Raw genomic sequence first — 21,250 nt, 5'->3', positions numbered from 1 at the left:
ACAAAAACGCCAAGATATGAAAAAAGTATCGTAGCATAATAGCAATGCAAACATTGACTTGATGCAACGCCCCCTAGGGTCAGTTGCACATACAACAGCAGAGTTTAATTTGACATTTGGCTGCATTTATTTATTTACACTGCAGATGAGAGCGAACTACTTGCCCAGCATGCTTCCATGTAAAGTATACACATTCGACTTTGGCCTTCAAAAATTGTAGTATAATTTCCCTCACACATTCTATAAGTAGCTAAACATATTGCTCGTTGCTCATAGGGGTCAAATGAACCGTTGAAGCTGAAAGGGTTAAAATCCCACAATTTCAATCTTCACATCAGAAAAGCAAATATTGTATTTTTCAGTGCACTCATTTCTGTTTGCATACATTATTCAGCTATATGAGTATGCAGCCAAACATATGGCATTTTATTTTAAAGGCTGCCAAGAAACTCGAGGTACTAAATCAAAGAAACCAGAAGATGAAGAAGGACCGTGCACACTTGGCGCACACCTAACATTTTGGAGTGCCATTAAAAACTGTGCAACATTCAATTCCTCTGTGTTTATTGAGAGAGGGTCGCGACTGTGAGAAGCAGCCAAAGCGCCAATGAATGAACACATTCTTGTCCGCGCGGGCGACCAATAACAACTTTGCTCCCCTCGGCCAGTGCGTGTGTGTGACGCGTCACACGGCCGGGGCGCGCCCACTCCACACATCTCCGCGCAAAAGGAAACCTCCGACAAAGTTTAGTTTGGATGGACTCGCGGAAAGAGTGCACACGGCCGTCTGGAGGGGGACGAGGTTCTGTAAAGTGGAATCGACTTTCGCTCTTTGGATGTTAATAACAAAATACAAAACAAAAAAAAAGTCAGTCAGTGCAGCTTCTGTGCTCGGTAAGATCTTTTCCAAATACTTCAAATATCAAGAGTGATGTATTTCCGTCAGTATACTGCGTCTTTTATGAATGCTATGGAATTTCATGTAATGCGGGAATGAGTCATTTAAATGCACACTGTATTGAAATGCTGTCAAATAGTTCACTTTCCATTAGTTTTGAATTAATGACACAATCCTTAAACTATAGTTTCCCAAATGCTAATGCTCTTTCATTGTTTATCAATCATATTGAAAAGTCACTTATATGAGCCTGATTCTCTGCTTGATTTACTTTTAATAACAGGGAAAAAAACTGTCTCGAACACAAAATAAAGATGTTTTAGCCTACATGTAGTGCTAAGCTAAGCAATTTGTATACTGTATGTCCTTTGTCCTCTCAAGTTTCAGTTCAGTAATCTTGATTTTGAAACATTTCTACGTCTAAGTATATTTCCCACATGCAAATGCCCAAGTATATTCTTCATAAAAGAAGAAATGGTCAAATTCTGTCCCTCAAGTTTCAGCTGACACAAAATATACACAATGTAGTATTTGAGCTCCAAGGTAACTGTTTTTCCAAGTCTGAAAAGCTAGCGTAGCGGTATGTATCCAAGTTAGGCACAAAGGCATGAGTTTTTGGGTGTGTTACCCCACTGACAAGCCATTACACTTCAAAAGAGGTCATACTCATTTGTAAACAAAAAAAATGCATCTCATAAGTTGAGGTGAATTTGGACAACTTAAACACACTGTATAAAACTTGAAACCTTGATAGTGCTACAAATGTTCAGACGAGCAAGGTTGAATTTATCACCCTAAAAGCTGTTTACTGATGACTGCAGTGGAAAAGTAACTTCCACAACTATTATTGTTTGCCCTTTCACACACAAAAAAAAGTTCCTTAACTGTGCAAGAAGAGAATGATTCATCCACTTGCGGTTCCTCCTGCCTCTTCTGTCAACCATGTCACTTGCCACAATGTTGACCCAAATGGATGTTCACATTACGTTCCAGGCTTATCCAGGACACGCCCTGTACTCGCTTTAACACAGGAACTGAATGAGGGGTTTCTGTGATCCCTGGATTATTTTGGAGAGCAGCCGGTTGTGAGGCTAGAACTCAACAGGTAGGTTCATCGCATCTATGGATGATTCTTGGCATAATTTTAAAGGAGAAGTCAACCCCCCAAATTTTTTTGACAATAATATGTTCTATGCAGCCCCATGAGCCTAAATACAGTATTTTGATTATTATTGTGTTAGCATTACGCAGCAAAAACCAGCAACTCTTATCAATATCAGAAGGCGGGCGTTTTGCCACTTGCTATCGAGAGAAAATTACATCACAGTTGCTTGGGTCAGGTAACAACCAATCACAGCTCAGCTTCAGAAAACAGGTGAGCTGTGATTGGTCGTTGCCTGAGCCTGAGCAACTGTGATGTCATCTTCAGGGGAGAGCAAGTGGCAAAATGGCCGCGTTATAAAATGTCATTATGAAAGTTGTAAAAACTAATTATTGTTTAATGCGTTGTTGGAATGTGATTAATAAATTATTTTCATTTTGTTATATAGTCAAATATATTTCATACTGATGTCAATTTTGGGAAGATGCCATGTCTAATAAGCTGTGATGTTATCTTCAGGCGACAGCAAGTGGCAAAATGGCCGCCCCTTGAGATGGATAAAAATGGCTGGATTTTGCTTCTTAAGTCATGTTCCACAAATGCAATATTAATCAGAATGTCATAGTTGAGACTAGTGAGGCCTCATATAACATATTATTGTAAATTAATGTTTACGGTTGACTTCCCCAAAAAAATGGATGTGACTGTCAGATTTTCTTATAGGCAATCTCAATGGACGACTCCGGAGAGGACTATGGAAACTACAGCTATTACGAGTACCTGGAATACGGCGACATGGAAGAATTTAAAGTCGACCACAGGCAGAAAGAAGCAATGCACATCATCTCGGTCGTCATTTACATCATTTCCTTTGTCGTCGGCCTCATTGGGAACGGAACCGTCATTTGGGTGACGGGATGCAAGAGCAAAAGGACTGTCAACAGCGTCTGGCTGCTCAATCTGGCCTTGGCCGATTTTGTCTTCGTGCTCTTCCTCCCCTTCTACATTGACTACATCCTGCGCGACTTTCACTGGGATTTTGGCGTCGCCATGTGTAAGATTAATTCCTTTGTGTGCGTCATGAACATGTATGCGAGCGTCCTGTTCCTCGCGGTGCTCAGCGTGGACAGATACGTTTCGCTGGTCCATCACAACTGGTCTCGGAGGTTCCGGACGGTCCCCAGAGCCTTCTTCACCAGCGCTTGCGTGTGGGTGACGGCCGCCGTCATGAGCTGCCCCGCGCTCATCTTTCGGGACACGGTGCGCTTACATGACAAGGTGGTGTGCTTCAACAACTTCCACGCACAGGATGGACCGTCAGCAGCTGCGAGACACATTCTGGTGGTCTCCATCCGTACCGCAGTGGGCTTCCTCTTGCCGTTCTCTGCTATGTGTGTGACCGGAATCCTTCTGACAGTGAAGGTGAATCGATCCCAGGGCGCCGTTCGCATGTCTGGCTTCACCAAAACGGTCTCCGCCATGATCCTGGCTTTCTTCATATGCTGGGTCCCTTTCCACATTTTTAGCCTGATGGAGCTGTCCATACATTCCTCGCTGCATCTACATAACGTGCTGAAAATGGGATTTCCCCTCGCCACCAGTTTGGGCTTTTTCCACAGCTGCATTAACCCGGTGCTCTATGTGCTTCTGGGTAAAAAAGTTCGCAACATCCTGAAGCGTGCATGCTTGGACATCACTAAAAGCTCGCTAAGAGAACTCAGCCAATCCGTGTCGGCCACCGAGATGGAATCTTTGCCAGGAGTCCCTCACGTGCAGGACAGTGCACCAGAGGATCCTGTGGCCTCGTCAACGCTGTAATCTTTATGCGCAGATGCAGAGTGGATGTGAAAAGTCTACACACCCCATTTCAAATGCCAGGTTTTGGTGATATTAAAAAAAAATGAGAGTAACATAAATCACCTGGAGAAAAAAAATCAATCTTTTATGTGAACTATAAACTGTACAAAATTTTAAAAAAAAAACATTTTTGGGATGTGTTTAGAATTAGCCAATCACATACAAACTCATGTTAAATGGCAGTCATCACACCCATGCAACTATTTAAAGTGCCTCTGATTAAGCCAAATTAAAGGGGAAGTCAATAATTCTATGCAGCCTCACTAGTCTAAGTTAAGTGCAATATGAGTTAAGCAGCAAAATCCAGCCGTTTTGATCCCTTTCAGGGGGCAGACATTTTGCCACTTGAAGATGACATCAATGTTGCTCAGGTCTCAGGTAACAACTAATCACAGCACAGCTTCAGACAACAGGTGAGCTCTGATTGGTTGTTGCCTTAGCCCTAAGCAACATTGACGTCATCTTCAGTCGACAGCAAGTGGCAAAATGGCCGCCCCCTGAGATGGATAAAAACAGCTGGATTTTGCTTCATAACTCATATTCCAAAAATGTAATATTAATCAGAATGTCATGTTTAGACTAGTATATAACATATTATTTTCAAGAAATGTTTCATGATGACTTCCACTTTAAATTTCAGATATTGTAGTTTTTGTTTTTTTGCTTTCTCGCAGAAGCCTGCAGGTTTTGTGCTAACGCTGACTGGTATTCGGAAATGTTTATAATTCCCTCGAAAAAACCTGAGTTCCAGTCAGAAAAGAACAAAAGCCCCAGAATGTGCACACTTGTGCAACCATATTAGTTCAGTTGTTCATTTTTACTTCCTCTCTCAAAAAGTAAAATAAAAATGAATTTTAAAAAATGGTGTTGTATAGGTGATGTGTCACATTAATGGTGGGAAAAGTTTTGAAATGATTTATCTTGGTCTCATTTGACCATATCACAAAAACCTAACATTTGAACAGGGGTGTAGAGACTTTTCATATCCACTGTATGTCTTCAACCAACAATTACATTAAAGGGAAATAAAAGTTAATACACTACAATACTCTGTATAAGTTACAAAAAAGTTGTAATTCTATTAGATTAAAGTCACAATTCAAATGAGTGATTGCTGATTTCATTGTTTGACAAACTAATAGTGAAGTCAAAATTGATTTTTTTTTTTAAACTCAGCAATTCTGATCTTAACACTACACTTGTAATAAATATTACGACTTTATTCTCGTAAAATTACAACATTACTCTTGTAAGACTTTATTGTTGTAGATTAATGTAATCTGTCTTAATACATGTCTTAACATAACAAACATACAGTATTGCAAATTCCTCTTCTCAACTGTGACTATCTGCATTTACATGAACTCTAAGATGTTACAACCAAATGTAGAGCAACCTGAACATAACTTTCATGAAGCTTTGTGAATTTTACAGATGACGAAAAACGATGCGAAGGGATTTTCATTTTGTTTGAGATATCGCATAGATATGTAAAAGTAGTAGAACACAAGTATGAATGTATATTTGCTGCTAGAGTAGACTTTATTTGTGGAAATGTTACACATATATTCCATTTAATATATTACAAATAAATATCCCCTTAATAAATGTACTCTACTGTACTTTGTTTGGATTTTTTTTTTTTTTAACATTGTTTGTCCAGCAGTGTCTGGGTTATGTCATTCAAGCTTTGAACCCTTGTGTACAAAATGACATGTACTTCTCCAGGACTGCTATTTAGACAAGTATGACTTTGGTCCAGATGTGCATTTTGTTTTGTTTTTCTTTCCCTACAGGCTATGGTGCCTTCAAATTCAGTCATTTCCTGTTTTTTTTTCTCTCCCCACATTGCTGAACTGACATACAATGTTCATATAACAAATGTCTAGACAAGATCCAGTCACTGGAATAATGTTTGATAATTATGATACATTTTTTAAAATCATTCTTCTGTTCCCTTTTTTGACATTAAAAACATAAGAATGTACTGTGCTTTTCTACAAGAAAAAATATTGAATTAATGGAGTATTAACTTCAAATCCACTATTTGCCAAGCAATCCAAAACTAACTTCAGAATGTTAAACATTCACACTAAAAATCTACTTTTTCAAGAATTCCGAAATGGAGAAATTATGTATGTACATTTCAATTCATTGCACCACATTTGAGTTTAAGCTCTGCTCTTCAGCATTCTCTCTTCAGAACATAATGAATCCATCTTACAATGACCCTTAATGGAATCAATTCAAAATGGTCTGCGATGAGTAATATTGATGTCAATCAGATGGTCAAATGTTAAAATAATGAAAATTAAACACTTGCCACAGTCGCCTGTAGTGAATCCTGCCAGCTTGTATTTTTTTTTTTATCAAAGGCGGCTCGACTGCAGCGAACAATAGTAACAGTATGTCACTTCATAAACTCACTAATTGAGTTTGTTTGCTCCATTGCACGTCTTTGTCTTCTACCGAGTGACCCATTTTGTGTGTGCTGTGCAAGATGGGGAATATTATGAAGCCCTTGTCACTTTTTTTCACGAAGGGATTGCACACTTGCCAGCCACCTCAGTTGGTGCCATGTAACTTGTAATGAACACCATTGGCTTCGAAACACAAAACATGATAGATTATCACAATTCATTAATTGTTTTCAAATGTCTAAATTGTTGCTCTGTGTCAAATAAGAAATGAGTGTGACTGGAGCTTGTTTTTGTTTTTACAGCATTGTTTGTGAGATTACAGGACCCGGTGGAAGATGTTCATGTCGGCATTGTCTGGGAATGTTAATGATATACCTAATGCCCAATTGTGAGCCGTATGCGTTCACTGCCCGGAACTGGGGGACCAGTTTTCTGTTTCTAATGCAGTCTTGATTTATCTGCTTCGGTCAGTGGGTTTCTACTCACGTTTGTACATTTTCTCTCCAGGAAGAGTGACTCCGCTGATTGTCCGAATGCTACAAGAAGTAACACTTGTAAGGTGATGATGTGTATCTTTCAGCAGCTGAAAGAAGATATCAATAAGGAGTGGATATCAGACAAAGCCAGGATTTCTTTTAAGTCCCTTAGTGTTGCATATTATGATTAAATTAATACAAACTCTTACTTACTGTACTTTGGTGTGATTGTCTCTGATAGCCTGAAGCAACAAAGGCTTACCCAGCCGTATGTGAAAAATGAGTTCGGGCAGTTGGTACCTACAACCTGGGGAAGATGTGCTGACTCCGGTTGCTGGCGCAGTATGCAATTAATCGTGAAACAGCAGGTGATCATTTTTGCCGAGCATGTCCTAAATTGCGTCGGTTTTACACTTGCAAGGAATTGAAGGTCACCGAGTTGCTGTGCTGAGGGTAAGACACGCCAAATGAAGAGGACTGATTCAAAGCATGCTTGAAGAGAACTTACCCTGAACCTTTCCTTTTAAGAGCTTATCTGCATTCTGACGGTATTCTTCACTCACGGATTGATGGTATTGAAGAAGCTGACTTCTGTGGATCAGAAAAAACACACAAACGTGCATATATATATATATATATATATATATATATATATATATATATATATATATATATATATATATATATATATATATATTAGGGATGTGAATTGCCTAGTACCTGGCGATTCGATTCGTATCACGATTCATAGGTCACGATTCAATTCGGTGCCGATTAATCCCGATGCGAATCTATAAATTGATTATTGCGATTTTCTTTTTTTTTTACTCAAATTTATCAAATACTAATCAGTAAACTTGTACAAGTACACTGTAAGATTTGTATGAAAATGTATTTATCTGAAAATTCAGGCTTATAACTGAGCCACTGCATTTAACAAACAGGTTGCAGTCTGTTTCATGTTTGAACAGCACTGAAATAAAATATTAAGGCTTAATGTTCCATTAATATAACATTCTTCCATGCTTGATGTGTGAATCCTAACCCTAAGTAAGACGTTTTGTTTATATATTCCCATAACAAAATTATGTTTAAAAATCGATTCGGCCGCATATCGAATCGATTTGAGAATTGCGCCCTGTAATATCGCGATATATTGCAGAATCGATTTTTTTTTCTAACACCTCTAATATATATATATATATATATATATATATATATATATATATATATATATATATATATATATATATATATATATATAAAATGGATAAACAAAACTGGGCCTTGTTATAAAGGAAGTGGACCAATGCTCACCTCCGACCAGCTTGGTGGTGAATCAGCAGAAGTCCTGAAAGAGATTGCATCAAAAAGACCCCACGTAACATTTTTGAGAAGCTTTAGTGAATGTTATCAACAGCTGGTAGGCATCGGCCATAGGATTGTGTGTTTTTATCTTCTCTTGCAGGTGAAGGCAAGCTCCCTGTCGTGTTTGGCAGCATGAGTGGTCTGCATTAAAGGAAGCTGTGTCAACCATTGCTTTAGTGTTTGGAGTACTGCAGTAGACCATTTCAGGTTACAATCGTGAAGTTCAAGGCCTGATTATGAGTGTGTGCACCCTGCTTGGGCATCGGGTCATCATAGTGGCGTCCGTGTGCCAATAACAGATATCATACTTCCCAGAGCGACATATACTGTGAAATGTAACACCTATGTGAACACACAGGGTTGTGTGCAGCAAACCAGGGTGACTTAGAAGATTGTGAGAGTCATAGCTGAAGTGAATTATTACTCCAGATGATTGTTTTGTTAAAAGTAAAATTGGATATTCTGTCACTTAAGATCACTGTAGCAAGTCCGGTCAATGACAGCCTTTGATGAAATGATTTTGGCAATTCTGGTGCGATATGATGACTTTTGACGACGCCAGCTTCTTTGGGAAGGCTAATGAGCTGTCCAAGGTCAGCTGTTGTCAACCTTCAAGCGTTAATAATGAAGGAAGCACTGTCAAAGCTCTATATATGATTATATAATCAAGTTTGCCAGTCAAGGCTTTGCTCAGTGAACCCTTTGTCCCGCCACAACTCAGGCTGGAAGTCTTCTTCCTGGTAGGCAGACTGGTAAACCTCAGCTCAAGGATGTGCCGAGTGTGTTCGCCTATGCAAATTTGAAATCTGATTTCATTCATTACCCACAGATCCCAAAGAAGAGCCTCTGGGATGATGGACGGGCGTGTGAACGCCACCAAGGAGGAAAGCCTGCCATCTGCTGAACTAATGTGCATCTGAACAGAGGAAGAAATGATACACACAATAAACACTAACATGCCACAACATTTTGACCACTTGCACCGTGTAATGGTATCCAGTACAATAGCTGTATCAAACATTCTAACCTTGTAAAAAATAAAAAATAAAAAGGCTCAATTTTGAAAAAGATAATTGTTTAAAGTAGAATTTAGGCTTAATTCTCATTTAATGTTTTACCTTTTGTTTCTCCAGGTTTAAGGAAATATAGTCACAAAACACTAGCTATCATTTCGTTCTTCTGTGCTACTAAAATGTAGGTTAAATTTGTGATGGCGTTCTAAAATTTAATTAAAAGTTTAATGAAAGTTGTAAAAACAAATTATTGTTTAATGTGTTGTTGGGATTTGATTAAAAATGTATCTTGCATTCGTCATTTTTCAACATGAAACCTATTTCATGTTGTTTTACTCGGATATATTCCATAATGGTGCCAATTTTTTGGGTGATACAATGTCTAGTAAACATAACAGGTGGTGGTGTCAATACAAGCGATTCATCTTTAAAATTGCAACTTTTGTGACATTTAAAAAAAAAAGCCCCACATACCAGTAAACTGCATGTAACTATAAATCACACTTGCTTTGGTGTACATTTGATAATTACGCTATCAGAATAATCATTTAGTAGAGACAAACCAGCAGGCGCAATGACATTGAGGAGATGATAGACCACCGATAAATGTGTTATTCCAGAAGTGTTGATCAAACGGGCAAGTTTCAATAAGGATTGGCGACCCCTCTGCTGTCGGCAGTGTAATCAATTCTAATACTCCTGTTTGTTTGCATACATTTTAGCTGGGGTCTAACCAAAGGTGAAAACAAATACAGGCTACATTTGTAAATAATATTATTTTTCCCCATTTGAATTATTATATTTTTCTACATACTGTAACATTTACACCACATGTATATGTGTTAAATGAATTTTCAGTAGTGAGCCTAGTGAATTATTGCATAAACTCATTGAAGTAATACATTTTGAAACCGTCTTTGTGGGATGCTGTGTTGCAATGGATGGAGCAGGAGTTTGTGTTTTGGTACCTGACACGTGGTCCATCATCAGTGAACAGCGGGTGAGAGTGTGGCAGTGCAGCAGGGGCACATTACAGACACTCACACCGAGATGAAATAGCCGCGTCTGCGTGGATTTGTCACTCAAACAGCCCCGCTCGGACCTCTCGCCATATATGTGCACTAAATGCAGAACATGGCAACGACACTGTCACACTTTTCGTTGCACTTCGACACTGTGGGCGCTCTTAACAAAGTTGAATTTCCAATATGGTTGGAGAGGTTGTTGTTGTCGAGCGGGTTGTTGTCATGTCCCCGCAGTGCCTGTAGTGGTGCTGTGAGGGAGTCTGCCGTGGATCTGACAAAATCCTTAGCAGCCTACCTACTGCTTAAAATTTGATCGAGCGTTTATTTTACATGCATCCGAAAGTCAAGTCGCGCCGAGCTCGAGGAAGATCACTCTTGTTAATCTATCTCGGGACAACGATGCACGAATAGCCTAGCGGATCGTATTAGACATTCCGGCCGTCTATCTGGAGCGAATACCGTTCAACGGCCCGTACCAATTCAAGGTAAGCGAGACCTCGACCTCGATTTATGGCTACACCGCTTGGCGCAGCCATGAGCTGGGGATGCGACTACCACTCTACGCCGGCGCTTGTCCAGGCTAACAGGCCACTTTCTCTTGTGTATTTCTCCCTATATTTGAGCATCAACTTATTCAGTTAAAACGCTGAGCAGTATTCATATTTTATTTTTCTTAAAGTTGCTTTGCATCTAATTACGTAACGCTATCAACCACTATAAATATATATATATTTTTTTTACCGAACCCCCGATAACAGGCCTTAGCTTCGCGTGAAGCCCTTTTGTTTGAACGCGTCGGTGGGTAATGTGTTTAAATACTAGGACATACAATGTTATAATTTAAATGTTTATTGTGTGTATATTAAATTCCCTGTTTAGATTTCAAATAATAAATTAGAGACCCGTCGTCTTGTCGCCATTTGTATAGGTTTCCGTTTCCTGGTTAGCTACCGCCTACTTGTTCGTGTTTTTAGCTTCCTTAGCTAGCAAGCTAACGAATATTTTTTAATTTTAAGAGGTAAAAAGCAACAGCAATACTAATAATCACGGACCAAAATGGGTAATATGTTTGTGAATAACGACATAGGTAGTCTTCACGTCTAGTTTCGTACACTATTGATTCAATTCAAGTTTTGAAACTGCTCATCGGACTACATGCTAACATGGACAAGCTAGCTCCGTCCGACCGACCGTTTCGGTTAGTTATCGTTTAGAACCAACCAACACGCCCTTATTAGTTTTCTTCAGAGCTGTTTGGTATTCGTTTAACAATATCCTTATTTGCATTACCGTTATTTAAAACTCTCAAAGTGTGTGCTATGTTCACGCTTCGGGTGTCGGAGGCACACTGACGCCCGTAATACCAGCTACAACCCCTTAAAGTCAATGATAGGTGCTGGTAAGGTAGTTGGTTTGCGCTTATTTTAAGTTACCTGTACCTTAGTGTTTACACTAACCGTCGAATAACATCTATTTAACTGTTTGCATGCGGTGTGTTTGCGTGAGTCCATACACGCGAATGTTGACGGACTTAGTTCATGTGACTCTTGTTTTTTTTTTAAACAATAACTCAAGTGTCATGTGCACGCGGAGGCAGGGAAGCTTATAAATTGATTAGGCTTTGTAGGATTGTTTCTTAAACGTATTTCTCCAGTTATATTCTTATACAAGTATGTGCAAACTAAATAATAATGTTTGAGCATTTATTTGATATCTTTGATCCAGCTAAATGTCCATGTAGTGGTTCACGCTCCGGCTGTATAACCTCTTTACAGTTGACTGAAAGAACAAGCAATTGTCTTAATTTGAATGTATGCACATGGTTACGTGCACATTTCAAAGTGTTAATGATGTCATTCTTGCTTTTCTCCCCCGACTTGATCCTATCAGCTGATGTTGTCAAGGACAAGAGTCACGTGATGTATGAAGGCAAACACATACATTTCTCAGAGGTGGACAATAAGCCGTTGTGCTCGTACAGCCCGAAGCTCTGCAAGCAACGCAGACTCAATGGCTACGCTTTCTGCATACGGCACGTTCTGGAAGACAAGACCGCCCCCTTCAAGCAGTGCGAATATGTGGCCAAGTATAACAGCCAGCGGTGTACCAACCCCATCCCGAAGTCAGAAGATCGCAGGTGTGTAAACTCCAGTGTTCTAAACTTACACTGTAGATCATGTGTGTACTTAAAGGAATTGTAACTGCTGTTCCAGGTATTGCAACAGCCACCTGCAGGTCCTCGGCTTCATCCCCAAGAAGGAACGCAAGAAGAAACACGATGCTTTGGAGGAAACGCGTTCGCGGGCTCACCTGGAGTCGGTGGCCCTCAACATAACGGTGCCCCCTTTACCTTTAGCTTCCAATGGTCTAAAGGAACTTCCGCCATCGCCACCCTGTACGCGCCTGCTAGCCCTTCCCGATGGGGAACTCGTGGATCCGTTTACCTTCTACGAGGACGATACAGACGGGGAGGAGATGGGCCCTCCTCGGAAAAGCAACGCCATCAAGAAGAAATTGCAGAGTCGGCTGGTGCTGAATCAGAAAATCTGCCAGGACGCGGACCGTTTCCAGACATCTTCTGAGCACTTTAATCCCTCGCCTGTTCCCCGCGTCCACCCCTCGTCGCCGCTCACCACGCAATCGCCACGGCAGCAGTCAGGTCTTCTCCAGCCGCCCTCTCAGCAGGGTCTATTATGCAATCCAGCACCACCTCAGACGGTCAACTTCTTGCCTTCTGGGATGCCCGTAAATGCATCAGCCAATCCCGCGCAGCCGCCAGGGCCGTCGCTCGGCAGGAAAGCACCTTTGGCTTCCAATCACATGGTGGTCATGCGACCCGCGTCCTACTCGCCGTCGGCCCGCTGCCTGTCCAGGTTGCAGCATCTGGTACAGCTGTGTACCAAGAGACACAGAGAATATGGAGATCTCTTTCCTCATTTAGGTGCTTCACTTTGATTTCTTTACCAGCATGTTTCAAGATTTTGGTGAGGTGAGACGGGCTTTTTCTTGCAGGACTGGACTGGTCGGAGGACAGCGCTGACAACGACGACGATGATGAAGAAGTCGAGGCAGAGAGATTTGTGCCCGGCCTGGGCACTTGGAGGCCACAGAACGGGTTTGTTACTAAACATCAACACTCAACACACAAATCCAACAAACTTCTCCTTTCACGGCGGCGACCGATCGTCTCGTTTTTGAAACAGGCTGGAGGACGACACGGGCTCCTCGCGGAGAACGCGACTGCTGAGGCTTTGCTCGTACCTGCAGCAGAAGTACAAGCACATGTGCAGGCAGGAGAGGGCGAGCATCCGCCAGAAGAGGTACCGCTACGCCTTCCGGAAAGCTTTGGTGCACGCCGCCAGCAAGAACCCAGACTGTGCCGGGCAGCTCATCCGGGAGCTGCGTGGTTCCTCTCAAAGCCCCTCAAGGTAATCTCAAAAAAGTACTTCGGACTTTTAAAAGCATTATTTTTCAACCAATTAAAGCGATTTCTGCGTGCTTAGCGCTGGATCAGAACATCACCACGGCGGGGCACCCGTGAGGCCGCAGAACACAGACGCGGGGACGTGTACAGTCCACACGAAAGGCCAGGCCTGCAACAACAGAGCGCTGCCCTTCACCAAACACTGTTTTCAGCGTATCCTTTGAACAACTGGTAACGGGTGTAAAAGAGGTAGAGACCGTCCGGCATATTTAAGGATTATGCAAGTCATGTTGACGTTTTTCACAAGGGCTGAATGATTTTGAAAACTAATCACAGTGCAATTTTTTCCTCTCAATATTGCGGTTACGATTTCATGTGAGATTATTTTATATTATTAATAATGAAACCGATATGTTTTTTTCAAGGCAGATACCGATTATTATTAGTTAAGCAGTACCGATAAAATATATTTCAAGCTGATATTCATTTGCAGTAAAAGAGAAAATATTAACAAAAAAAACAACGTTTACTTTGAATTTTAAACATAATTTTTAAACAAAGCTATCAATTCTTTACAACAAAAATTGCAGGGAGCTTTCAGAGTCATCAGCATGTGGCTAAATTAAAAACTAAGCAAGTAAATAGTTACCTTAAGTTTTCTACTGTAAATTAAGTTTTCCAAAATTTCAACATAATTTCTTAATTTCTTTTTTTAATTTTTAGAAATAAAAAGTGGAATGAGTTCCCAGTGTCAGCATTTGTTTTTTTTAAATAATGTGGAAATTTAAATAAATCCATAAATTAAAGTTCACTATAATTTACTGAGCGACAAATGCATGTGAATGTAGCTAATTTGGGCTTTTCGTCAGGGTTCGTAAAAAGGTTTCAAAAGATCTTCGCAAACAGTGAAAAATTGTCTGCGAATATCTTACAAATCCTGATGAAAACCCAACATTCGCTACGTTCGCAAGCATTCACCGCTCAGTGAGCTTTATCTTACCGTCGGATTCGTAAAAAGGCCGATGCCAATATTTTTCAAAATGTCAAATATCACTATTTTATCCCTATTTACTAATATGAGATTATTTTCTCATTATTTTTCTTTATTTGTTTTTACTCTTCCCAGATCTGTATATTATTTTAACAAACACAAACAATAAATGTGTGTGTGTGTATATATATATATATATATATATATATATATATATTAGGGTGGATGCATCTCCAGTAAAAGAGGATTTGATACACATCTGGATACATGGGGTGAGATGAAAATTCAAGGACGAAGTGGAATGATTCAATTACATGCACTTACGTCATCTTAATCAAAACCCAATTTCTGATTCCAATTGGTTTTCATTTCACTTCTATTTGATCATTTTTTCGAACCTCTAGTAAATCAGGCCCAGATTTAGTTGATCCCTCAGGTCAAGAATGCAGTTTCATCCACTTCAGCTGCACTCCGCATGCTGAAATATTCTCACCGCAAGCTCTCCATCCGGGCCTTCTTTTTCTTCCTTAATTGTTCTCTGCAGACATTCTGTTGAATCGCTCCCAGCAGCTGTTTGCAAGCTGCACAGCCAAGTTTGCGGATGGTCAGCAGTGCTCCATTCCCGTGTTCGATATCACGCATCAGACGCCACTCTGTGAAGAGCATGCCAAAAAGATGGTGCGTTCCACGTTTCACATCGTCCCTGCGTGTGGTTAAGAATCGTAATTACCGCTCCCTGCCCGTTCTACACAGGATAACTTCCTACGCGGGGACTGCAATCGGCGAGTGCAACACCATCACCACCACCACCAGCAGCACCAGCACCAGCGTAAGCCGCGCAAAAAGACCAAACCACCGGCGCTCACCAAAAAACACAAGAAGAAGAGGCGAGTGCCGCGGCGGCCTCAGAAACCCATTCCTCCCGCGTTGCCTCAGGGGTACCTGGGAATGCCGGCCATGAGCCTCGCTCTGTCCTCCCAGGCCAGCATCAGGTCTGCTTGAACCCACAACACGACACTATGCGCTCACGCAGGTTTGTAACATTGTCCTCCTTTCTGGCAGGAGCCCCTCAACTCCAGAACTGAGTACAGACGAACTTCCTGATGACATCACCAATGAAATGGAAGACATTCCCAACGACCTCGAGCTGAACCAGGAGGATTTTTCGGATGTTTTGCCGAGACTACCTGACGATCTTCAGGACTTCGACTTGTTTGAAGGTGCAAATTTAGACATTTCATTTTCTGTTCTGTTTTTTTTTTAAATTCAATCCTCTGACATTTTATGGTCACTTTTTGGACAATTTTAAGTGATTTTAAAAAACTTTTTCATCTACCTTTGTCGCTTTCTTCAAAATTTTGGACTGACTTTTGAATAATTAATTATTCTTTGTTTTTTAATCGAAATCATTAATTCATTTAAAAAAAATTCATCTAAAAAAAGAAAAATGTAATGTTTTTTGAGATCCAAAGTTTGCAGACCGAGATCAACTTGTACTGAATTTATGACTGTAATTTTGAACACAAGTCAAGACAAGTTTATTTATGTAGCCCTTAATCACAAAGAGCATAACATTGAACATATAAACTCTCTATATTTTATACTTGTAATGTGTTTTCTCCATGTTTATATGTAAAAAAAAAAAAAAAGTCTTGAAGGGTTTCACAAGCCCACAGTTCGAGAGATCAACAACATCTCCTGCAAACCTCAAAAACTCCCACTCGGCTTATGTTGTGACGTTTACATTGCTGAAGCCGCCGCCAATCCAGATTTCACAGTTCCAAATGGGAAGCAAGTATGTCGGAAGGCTGACGTTTGCTTGTGTGCGCAGGCAAGAACGGCGAGTTGCTGCCCACCACGGAAGAGGCCGAGGAGTTGGTGCGCGCCCTGCAGCAGGCCATGGGGTCCTACCCGGACTCCTTGGTGTGCCTGACCTCCATAGGAGACCTCGCCCCGTCAGAAGGAGTGGACCACCGAGCCATGACCGTCTTTCCCGATGCGGTCCAGCCGGGGGGCATGGCGGACATCCTCCACAGCCGCCTCCCGACCGAGAACTTTTCTAGCCTGGAGCTGGAGGACAACATACTGCAGTCCACCGCCGGCCACTTCGCCCCCTCGCCGCCATCTCAGCCCACAGACCTACCCCAAACGTCGGGCGGCGCCGCCTCGGTAGCCCCCGCGAGCGTCTCCCTGCTCACTCAGGCCCCCGATCGGACGTTCGCCCGCACGCGCCCCCCTCAAATCCTGGCCAAGTCGGACGTGCCGGCGACGTCGTCTCCCCAAGGCGGCCGCTACGGCAGCGAGCACGTGGCGTCCCCGTACAGCGACCAAATGCCCTCGCCCCACGCCGGCCCCTTCCAAACAGACGCCCCCCTCCTGCTGGAACCCCCGCGCTCATCGTGGAACAATCTCCCCCTCCCCCTGGCCGACCCGGCGCAGTTCGGCAATCTCATGGCGTCGGAAAGTCATCTCATATCCACGTCGCTGTCCACCCCGCCGGCCGGCAGCCACTCGGTCAACTCGATGACGCTGCAGCCTCTGGCCGCGCTCTCGGCCCTGCCTCCCAGCGGCCTGACGGGCTTGACCGCGCCCCCGGCGCCCCCCTCCTCGTCCCCGCACGACCCCCTGATCTCCTTGCAGCCCAAGCAGCAGCTCCCGCAGTTCAGCGCGGCCTTCGGCCACCAGTTGGCCTCGCACAGCGGCATCCCCAACGACCTGCAGCCCAGCCACAGCTCCACGGCGCCACCTGCAGGCTTCTCCATCGTTAGTGCCACCACTGCAAGTGCCAACAGCGCCTCCACCCCTTTCACGCAGAGTAACTGAGCGCAGGCGGCCATCTGAGCGTTTATATGTTATCGTTCATATCTAGCTTGAGGTCCATGTTGGATATCGAATCACTTTGAAAGTCTAGTAGTGCTTCACTAGTAGTGCACGGTTGTCAACTAGTGCACATTTTTGCCTGTAGTTGTCCTACTAGTGAAGCCAAAGAGGATACTTGTACACGGACCTTAAGCTGGATTTTCAGGATATGGAACACATTTTTTTTGCGCACCTTGACCCTTCGACTCTATGCGCTAACGGTGCACGCACTTGATCGTGAATTTGCACAACTCCAGTGAGTCTCAAAACAGTAGTACCTTGACTTGCAGACAAGTGCCATGTCAACTAGTGCACAGTTTTGCCTCACTAGTGACATGTCGTCCAACTAGCGAGAACAAAGATCTTACTAGTTAGTGGTCCTTAAAATGGAAAAATATCCATTCAATGCTCAAATGGCTTTATGGCTAGCCCTTGATATCCATCTTGAGGTCATTATACTAGTAAGCCCTTTGTCGAATAAGATTCAATGCACTAGTTGAACAACTCGTGTCTTACTAGTAATGTGGAAAGCGGATTTAACATAATAAAAGAATAAATGCTCCAATGGTTTTTCCTTGAAGCCGTTTGAGCATTTATTACTTGACATCCATCTTGGCTCAGCCTAGTTGGGCAAAACTGGCACTAGTAGTGGTAACACAGTTCTATTAAGTGTGCACTAGCAACTTGCTTCATTTGTGCGCCGATATGGAATTCAATATAGTGTACTTGTACGTGGATCTGGATTGTCGGATATCAAGTCAATTGAGTTACAAACTCGTAAGTCAAGGTATGTAGGATTCGGTCTGCTTGTTTGATGCCTTGAGATTTTGTCAGCCGGTGTTTAGTTGCAGATGGCGACGAGTAGACAGACGACACGTAATCAATTGTGCGCTGCCGTGACGGCACAATTGATTACGGAATCCCCAAAGTTTTCCCTTTTTTAAATTCCTGAACAACTCCTCCCGCCTTTTTGCTCAGATGGCTGTCGCATCCTTTTCATTTCACACCTGTTTCATACACTGCTCGTTTAAAAAAAAAAAGAAAAGAAAAAAAAGCGCTCCTGACTTATATAGACACGGTCACCCCAAATACTTTTAAAGCTGTTTTTATATCGTGTGTATGCTGTACATGTGCTCATTTACGCCGATTTCTCGTCTCAATCTCTGACCTCACTGTTGGTTGTGCGACCCGCTTCACAAAAGGTTACTAAAGCAATAAACACATTGACGTCAACGTTGCATCGCACTGCAGGATGATAGTCGAGTGGTTCCATGTAGCGTCGCCTGGTGAGTCCAGCGTGATGATTATGATGATGGCGGTTATTTTCCAGGGACTCCATTGTCCACTTCACAAGGTGCTCCAGTTGCGGACTTTTTGGTCTCATTCGACTTTCAGGGGTGTCCCGAGGGCCGTTTCTGGCCAGACATATTTTTTATAGCAGTCCATGACGTACACTAAAAATAACATTTGTTATTATTAATACTGTATTAGGTGTGAATGTGAGCGAGATTGGCACATTTCTCTTCAGAACTTCAGTGGAATAAAGATTTTTTTGTTTTGTTTGGACACCCCTGCGTTACACGTATATTTTGTTTGAACTTCTCATTTGTCTTCTTTGTCACCAGGTAGGTGTAGCACGAGGCTATCACTTGTTCTACATTTAAATCATTCAGTGCCATTGACGGCTATAGACGTCAAAAATTCATTTGAACTATTTCTATTAGTTTAACCTTTTTTCCCACTTTTGTTAATAAGAGTATGAAAACCTAGAATTTTTTTTATTGTACATTTAAAACAGATATCAAATTTGTGATTAATTGTGAGTTAACTAGTGAAGTCATGCGATTAATTATAATTAAAAAATGTAATTGCCCGACGCCCCAAATTTTTTATCTTTTCTTAAAAATAAATAAGATTAAAATAGAAGAAAAGATTAGGTGATTAAATTTTTTCATAATTAATCGCATTACTTCATTAGTAAACTCACGATTCATCACAAATTTTATATCTGTTCTAAATGTACAATATATTTTTTTCTAAGTTTTCATACTCTTGTTAACAAAAGTGGAAGAAATGTTAAACTAATAGAAATATTTCAAATTCATTTTCGACGTCTATAGCCGTCAATGGCAGGGAATGAGTTAAGATTGCTCTGTCCGTTTTTTGTTTTTTTAGATGAATAATCTGGATTTTAAATGAAAGAAAATGACAGCAGGGCAACTTCTGGCCTTGGATGCACATATGAGGCATTGTGTATAGCGTAACGGGCTCTATCCTGGGGTTTGTCGGTGAATTATTGAGTAGCAAACAGGCAGAAATAATCATTTGCGATGTGTAGAGTAGAACAAGTTCTCAAGTGTTTCAAATGGTAATCAAACGGGTTGTAAAGCTCTCTGGGCCATTGGATGGATCGGTGTCTGTTTGCTGTTGTCATGTTAAGTCGTCGGAAGAATATTTTATTTTAAATAGCTATCAGAACCCCGGGAGAGATTGCTTATGTTAAGTGCGTATGAAAAGGTATCAAAACAGGAATATATTCATCTACCGTTGATTTAGTAGACGGACGTTGTAGTTCAAGATGGATTTGCACAGAAGTGAAAGGATTTAAGCCTGCCGTGTTTGTCACTGCATGTCTGTTCTGACGTGTTATTTTGTGTTACTCCCGCGTTTTCGCTTTGCTACTCTTCGCCCCCCCCCCCCCAATCGCCAGTTTCCAGCTGTGAGAAGGCCCAGTTCCCTCTCCTTAATTTCCAAAGAGAACACTTATCGTTGTAGCCACACCACAGACGCCTGCAGTGTTATTACATATAAGTGGAAAATATTTATATATATCTACAATCCCCTCCAAAAGTATAAGAACAGTAAGGCGATTTATTTTTGTTTTTATTGTGAAGAACCAAATGTCTTCAGTATGCAATAAAAACAAAAAGCATTGACCTGGCCGTTCCAATACTTTTGGAGGGGGCTGCATATATTATATATGGATTGTTTCTTTGCCAGCAAAACAAGGAAATACTGCTCCACATTTAGCATGAGTAGTCGCTGCGTCCCCCCCACCTTTCCTGACTTGATGTAGAACAAATTGAACAGGGCTCGTAGGCACATGCAACTGCTTGTATTGAGAGATGGCTGACAAATTCCATATTCATTGAATGTACTGTTTTATGGTTTTGAAAGCTAGGACAAGCTCAAATCTCGTCACCTTTTGTTATCGGTCCTTGTTTAATTGTCGAAGGTATTTTTTGTATACAAAAAGGTTTACATTTTTATGTCTATTTTTCTTGTGTACAAGTTATGTAATATGTGTACAAACACTGTATGTAATATCTGTATATAGTGTGACAAATTTGATCTTTTGTTTTTGGATGTATAAATAAATCTTGCTGTGAGGTATTTGCTGACACAAAGAAGTGTTGAATTTTTTGAATGATTTATTCTTTGACTATTTAATTTACAGCATTTTAGGTGGTTCGCTGACGCAACTGATCAGTCTACTTAAATGGTACTGGAATTGCAAAATGAGATATTGTAATAATTTAAAAAATGTTACAAAAATTGCACAATTTAGATTAATCATTTATTGTGTGCAGCCTAAGGTAAACCGGTGCAATAATCATGTCTAAACGGCCTCTTTATGGCTATACTGCATCTGTGAGGTGGATGAATTATCACGGCAAAGGAGAAGTGCTCACTGACACAGACTTAGGCAGATTTGTGAACAATTTTGGTGACAAATGGGCCATAAAAAAAAAAAAAAACTACTGTAAGAAGTCTTGGTTAAAACATTTGAGGTAAACTCAGGAAAAACTGTGAGCTT

The 21,250-nt window shown here is 41.4% G+C and overlaps 3 protein-coding genes across 11 annotated transcripts in view; 2 read left to right on the top strand and 1 right to left on the bottom strand.

Moving 5' to 3' along the window:
- Nucleotides 1-11,527, bottom strand: part of adam23b (ADAM metallopeptidase domain 23b) — a 42,709-nt gene extending 31,182 nt beyond the window's left edge. The window contains exons 1-4 of one of the 6 annotated variants that reach the window (XM_086092129.1): nucleotides 10,103-11,525; nucleotides 8,071-9,037; nucleotides 6,967-7,344; nucleotides 6,764-6,860 (exon numbers count right to left, since the gene is read on the bottom strand). The gene's annotated coding sequence lies outside the window, so the exon portion shown is untranslated. Of the gene's footprint in view, nucleotides 1-6,763; nucleotides 7,345-8,070; nucleotides 9,038-10,102 lie in introns of those variants that run through there. The other 5 variants (XM_086092127.1, XM_086092130.1, XM_086092131.1 and 2 more) reach the window with 5 other exon arrangements.
- On the top strand, nucleotides 709-5,804 carry cmklr2 (chemerin chemokine-like receptor 2). The gene is made up of 3 exons (XM_086092133.1): nucleotides 709-894; nucleotides 1,892-2,003; nucleotides 2,724-5,804. The coding sequence occupies exon 3, from the start codon at nucleotides 2,733-2,735 to the stop codon at nucleotides 3,816-3,818; it is 1,086 nt and encodes a 361-aa protein (XP_085948259.1). The 5' UTR covers nucleotides 709-894; nucleotides 1,892-2,003; nucleotides 2,724-2,732; the 3' UTR covers nucleotides 3,819-5,804.
- ino80da (INO80 complex subunit Da) lies at nucleotides 10,149-20,826 on the top strand. 4 transcript variants are annotated; one of them, XM_086092123.1, is made up of 10 exons: nucleotides 10,149-10,644; nucleotides 12,050-12,296; nucleotides 12,373-13,100; nucleotides 13,172-13,274; nucleotides 13,363-13,587; nucleotides 13,663-13,796; nucleotides 15,119-15,252; nucleotides 15,328-15,566; nucleotides 15,637-15,794; nucleotides 16,406-20,826. In XM_086092123.1, exons 2-10 carry the CDS (start codon nucleotides 12,079-12,081, stop codon nucleotides 17,395-17,397), a joined length of 2,931 nt encoding a protein of 976 aa, XP_085948249.1. In that variant the 5' UTR covers nucleotides 10,149-10,644; nucleotides 12,050-12,078; the 3' UTR covers nucleotides 17,398-20,826. The 4 variants fall into 4 exon arrangements, with proteins under 4 accessions (XP_085948249.1, XP_085948248.1, XP_085948250.1 ...); XM_086092122.1 differs by lacking the exon at nucleotides 10,149-10,644 and adding an exon at nucleotides 11,027-11,219; XM_086092124.1 differs by lacking the exon at nucleotides 10,149-10,644 and adding an exon at nucleotides 11,027-11,357.
- The last annotated feature ends 424 nt before the right edge of the window (nucleotides 20,827-21,250 follow it).

The sequence above is a fragment of the Leptonotus elevatus genome, chromosome 12, assembly GCF_054856555.1.
Source record: "Leptonotus elevatus isolate MCC_2025b chromosome 12, RoL_Lele_1.0, whole genome shotgun sequence".
Classification (NCBI taxonomy): domain Eukaryota; kingdom Metazoa; phylum Chordata; class Actinopteri; order Syngnathiformes; family Syngnathidae; genus Leptonotus; species Leptonotus elevatus.
The sequence above is the reverse complement of the archived record's forward strand: the minus strand, read 5'-3'. Positions and strand labels throughout refer to the sequence as shown.

Coding starts and splice junctions, on each gene's coding strand:
- cmklr2 (XM_086092133.1), top strand. CDS start 2,733: ATGGACGACTCCGGAGAGGACTATGGAAACTACAGCTATTACGAGTAC.
- ino80da (XM_086092122.1), top strand. Junction 12,297..12,372: donor CCGAAGTCAGAAGATCGCAG/GTGTGTAAACTC, acceptor CTGCTGTTCCAG/GTATTGCAACAGCCACCTGC. Junction 13,588..13,662: donor TCCTCTCAAAGCCCCTCAAG/GTAATCTCAAAA, acceptor CTGCGTGCTTAG/CGCTGGATCAGAACATCACC.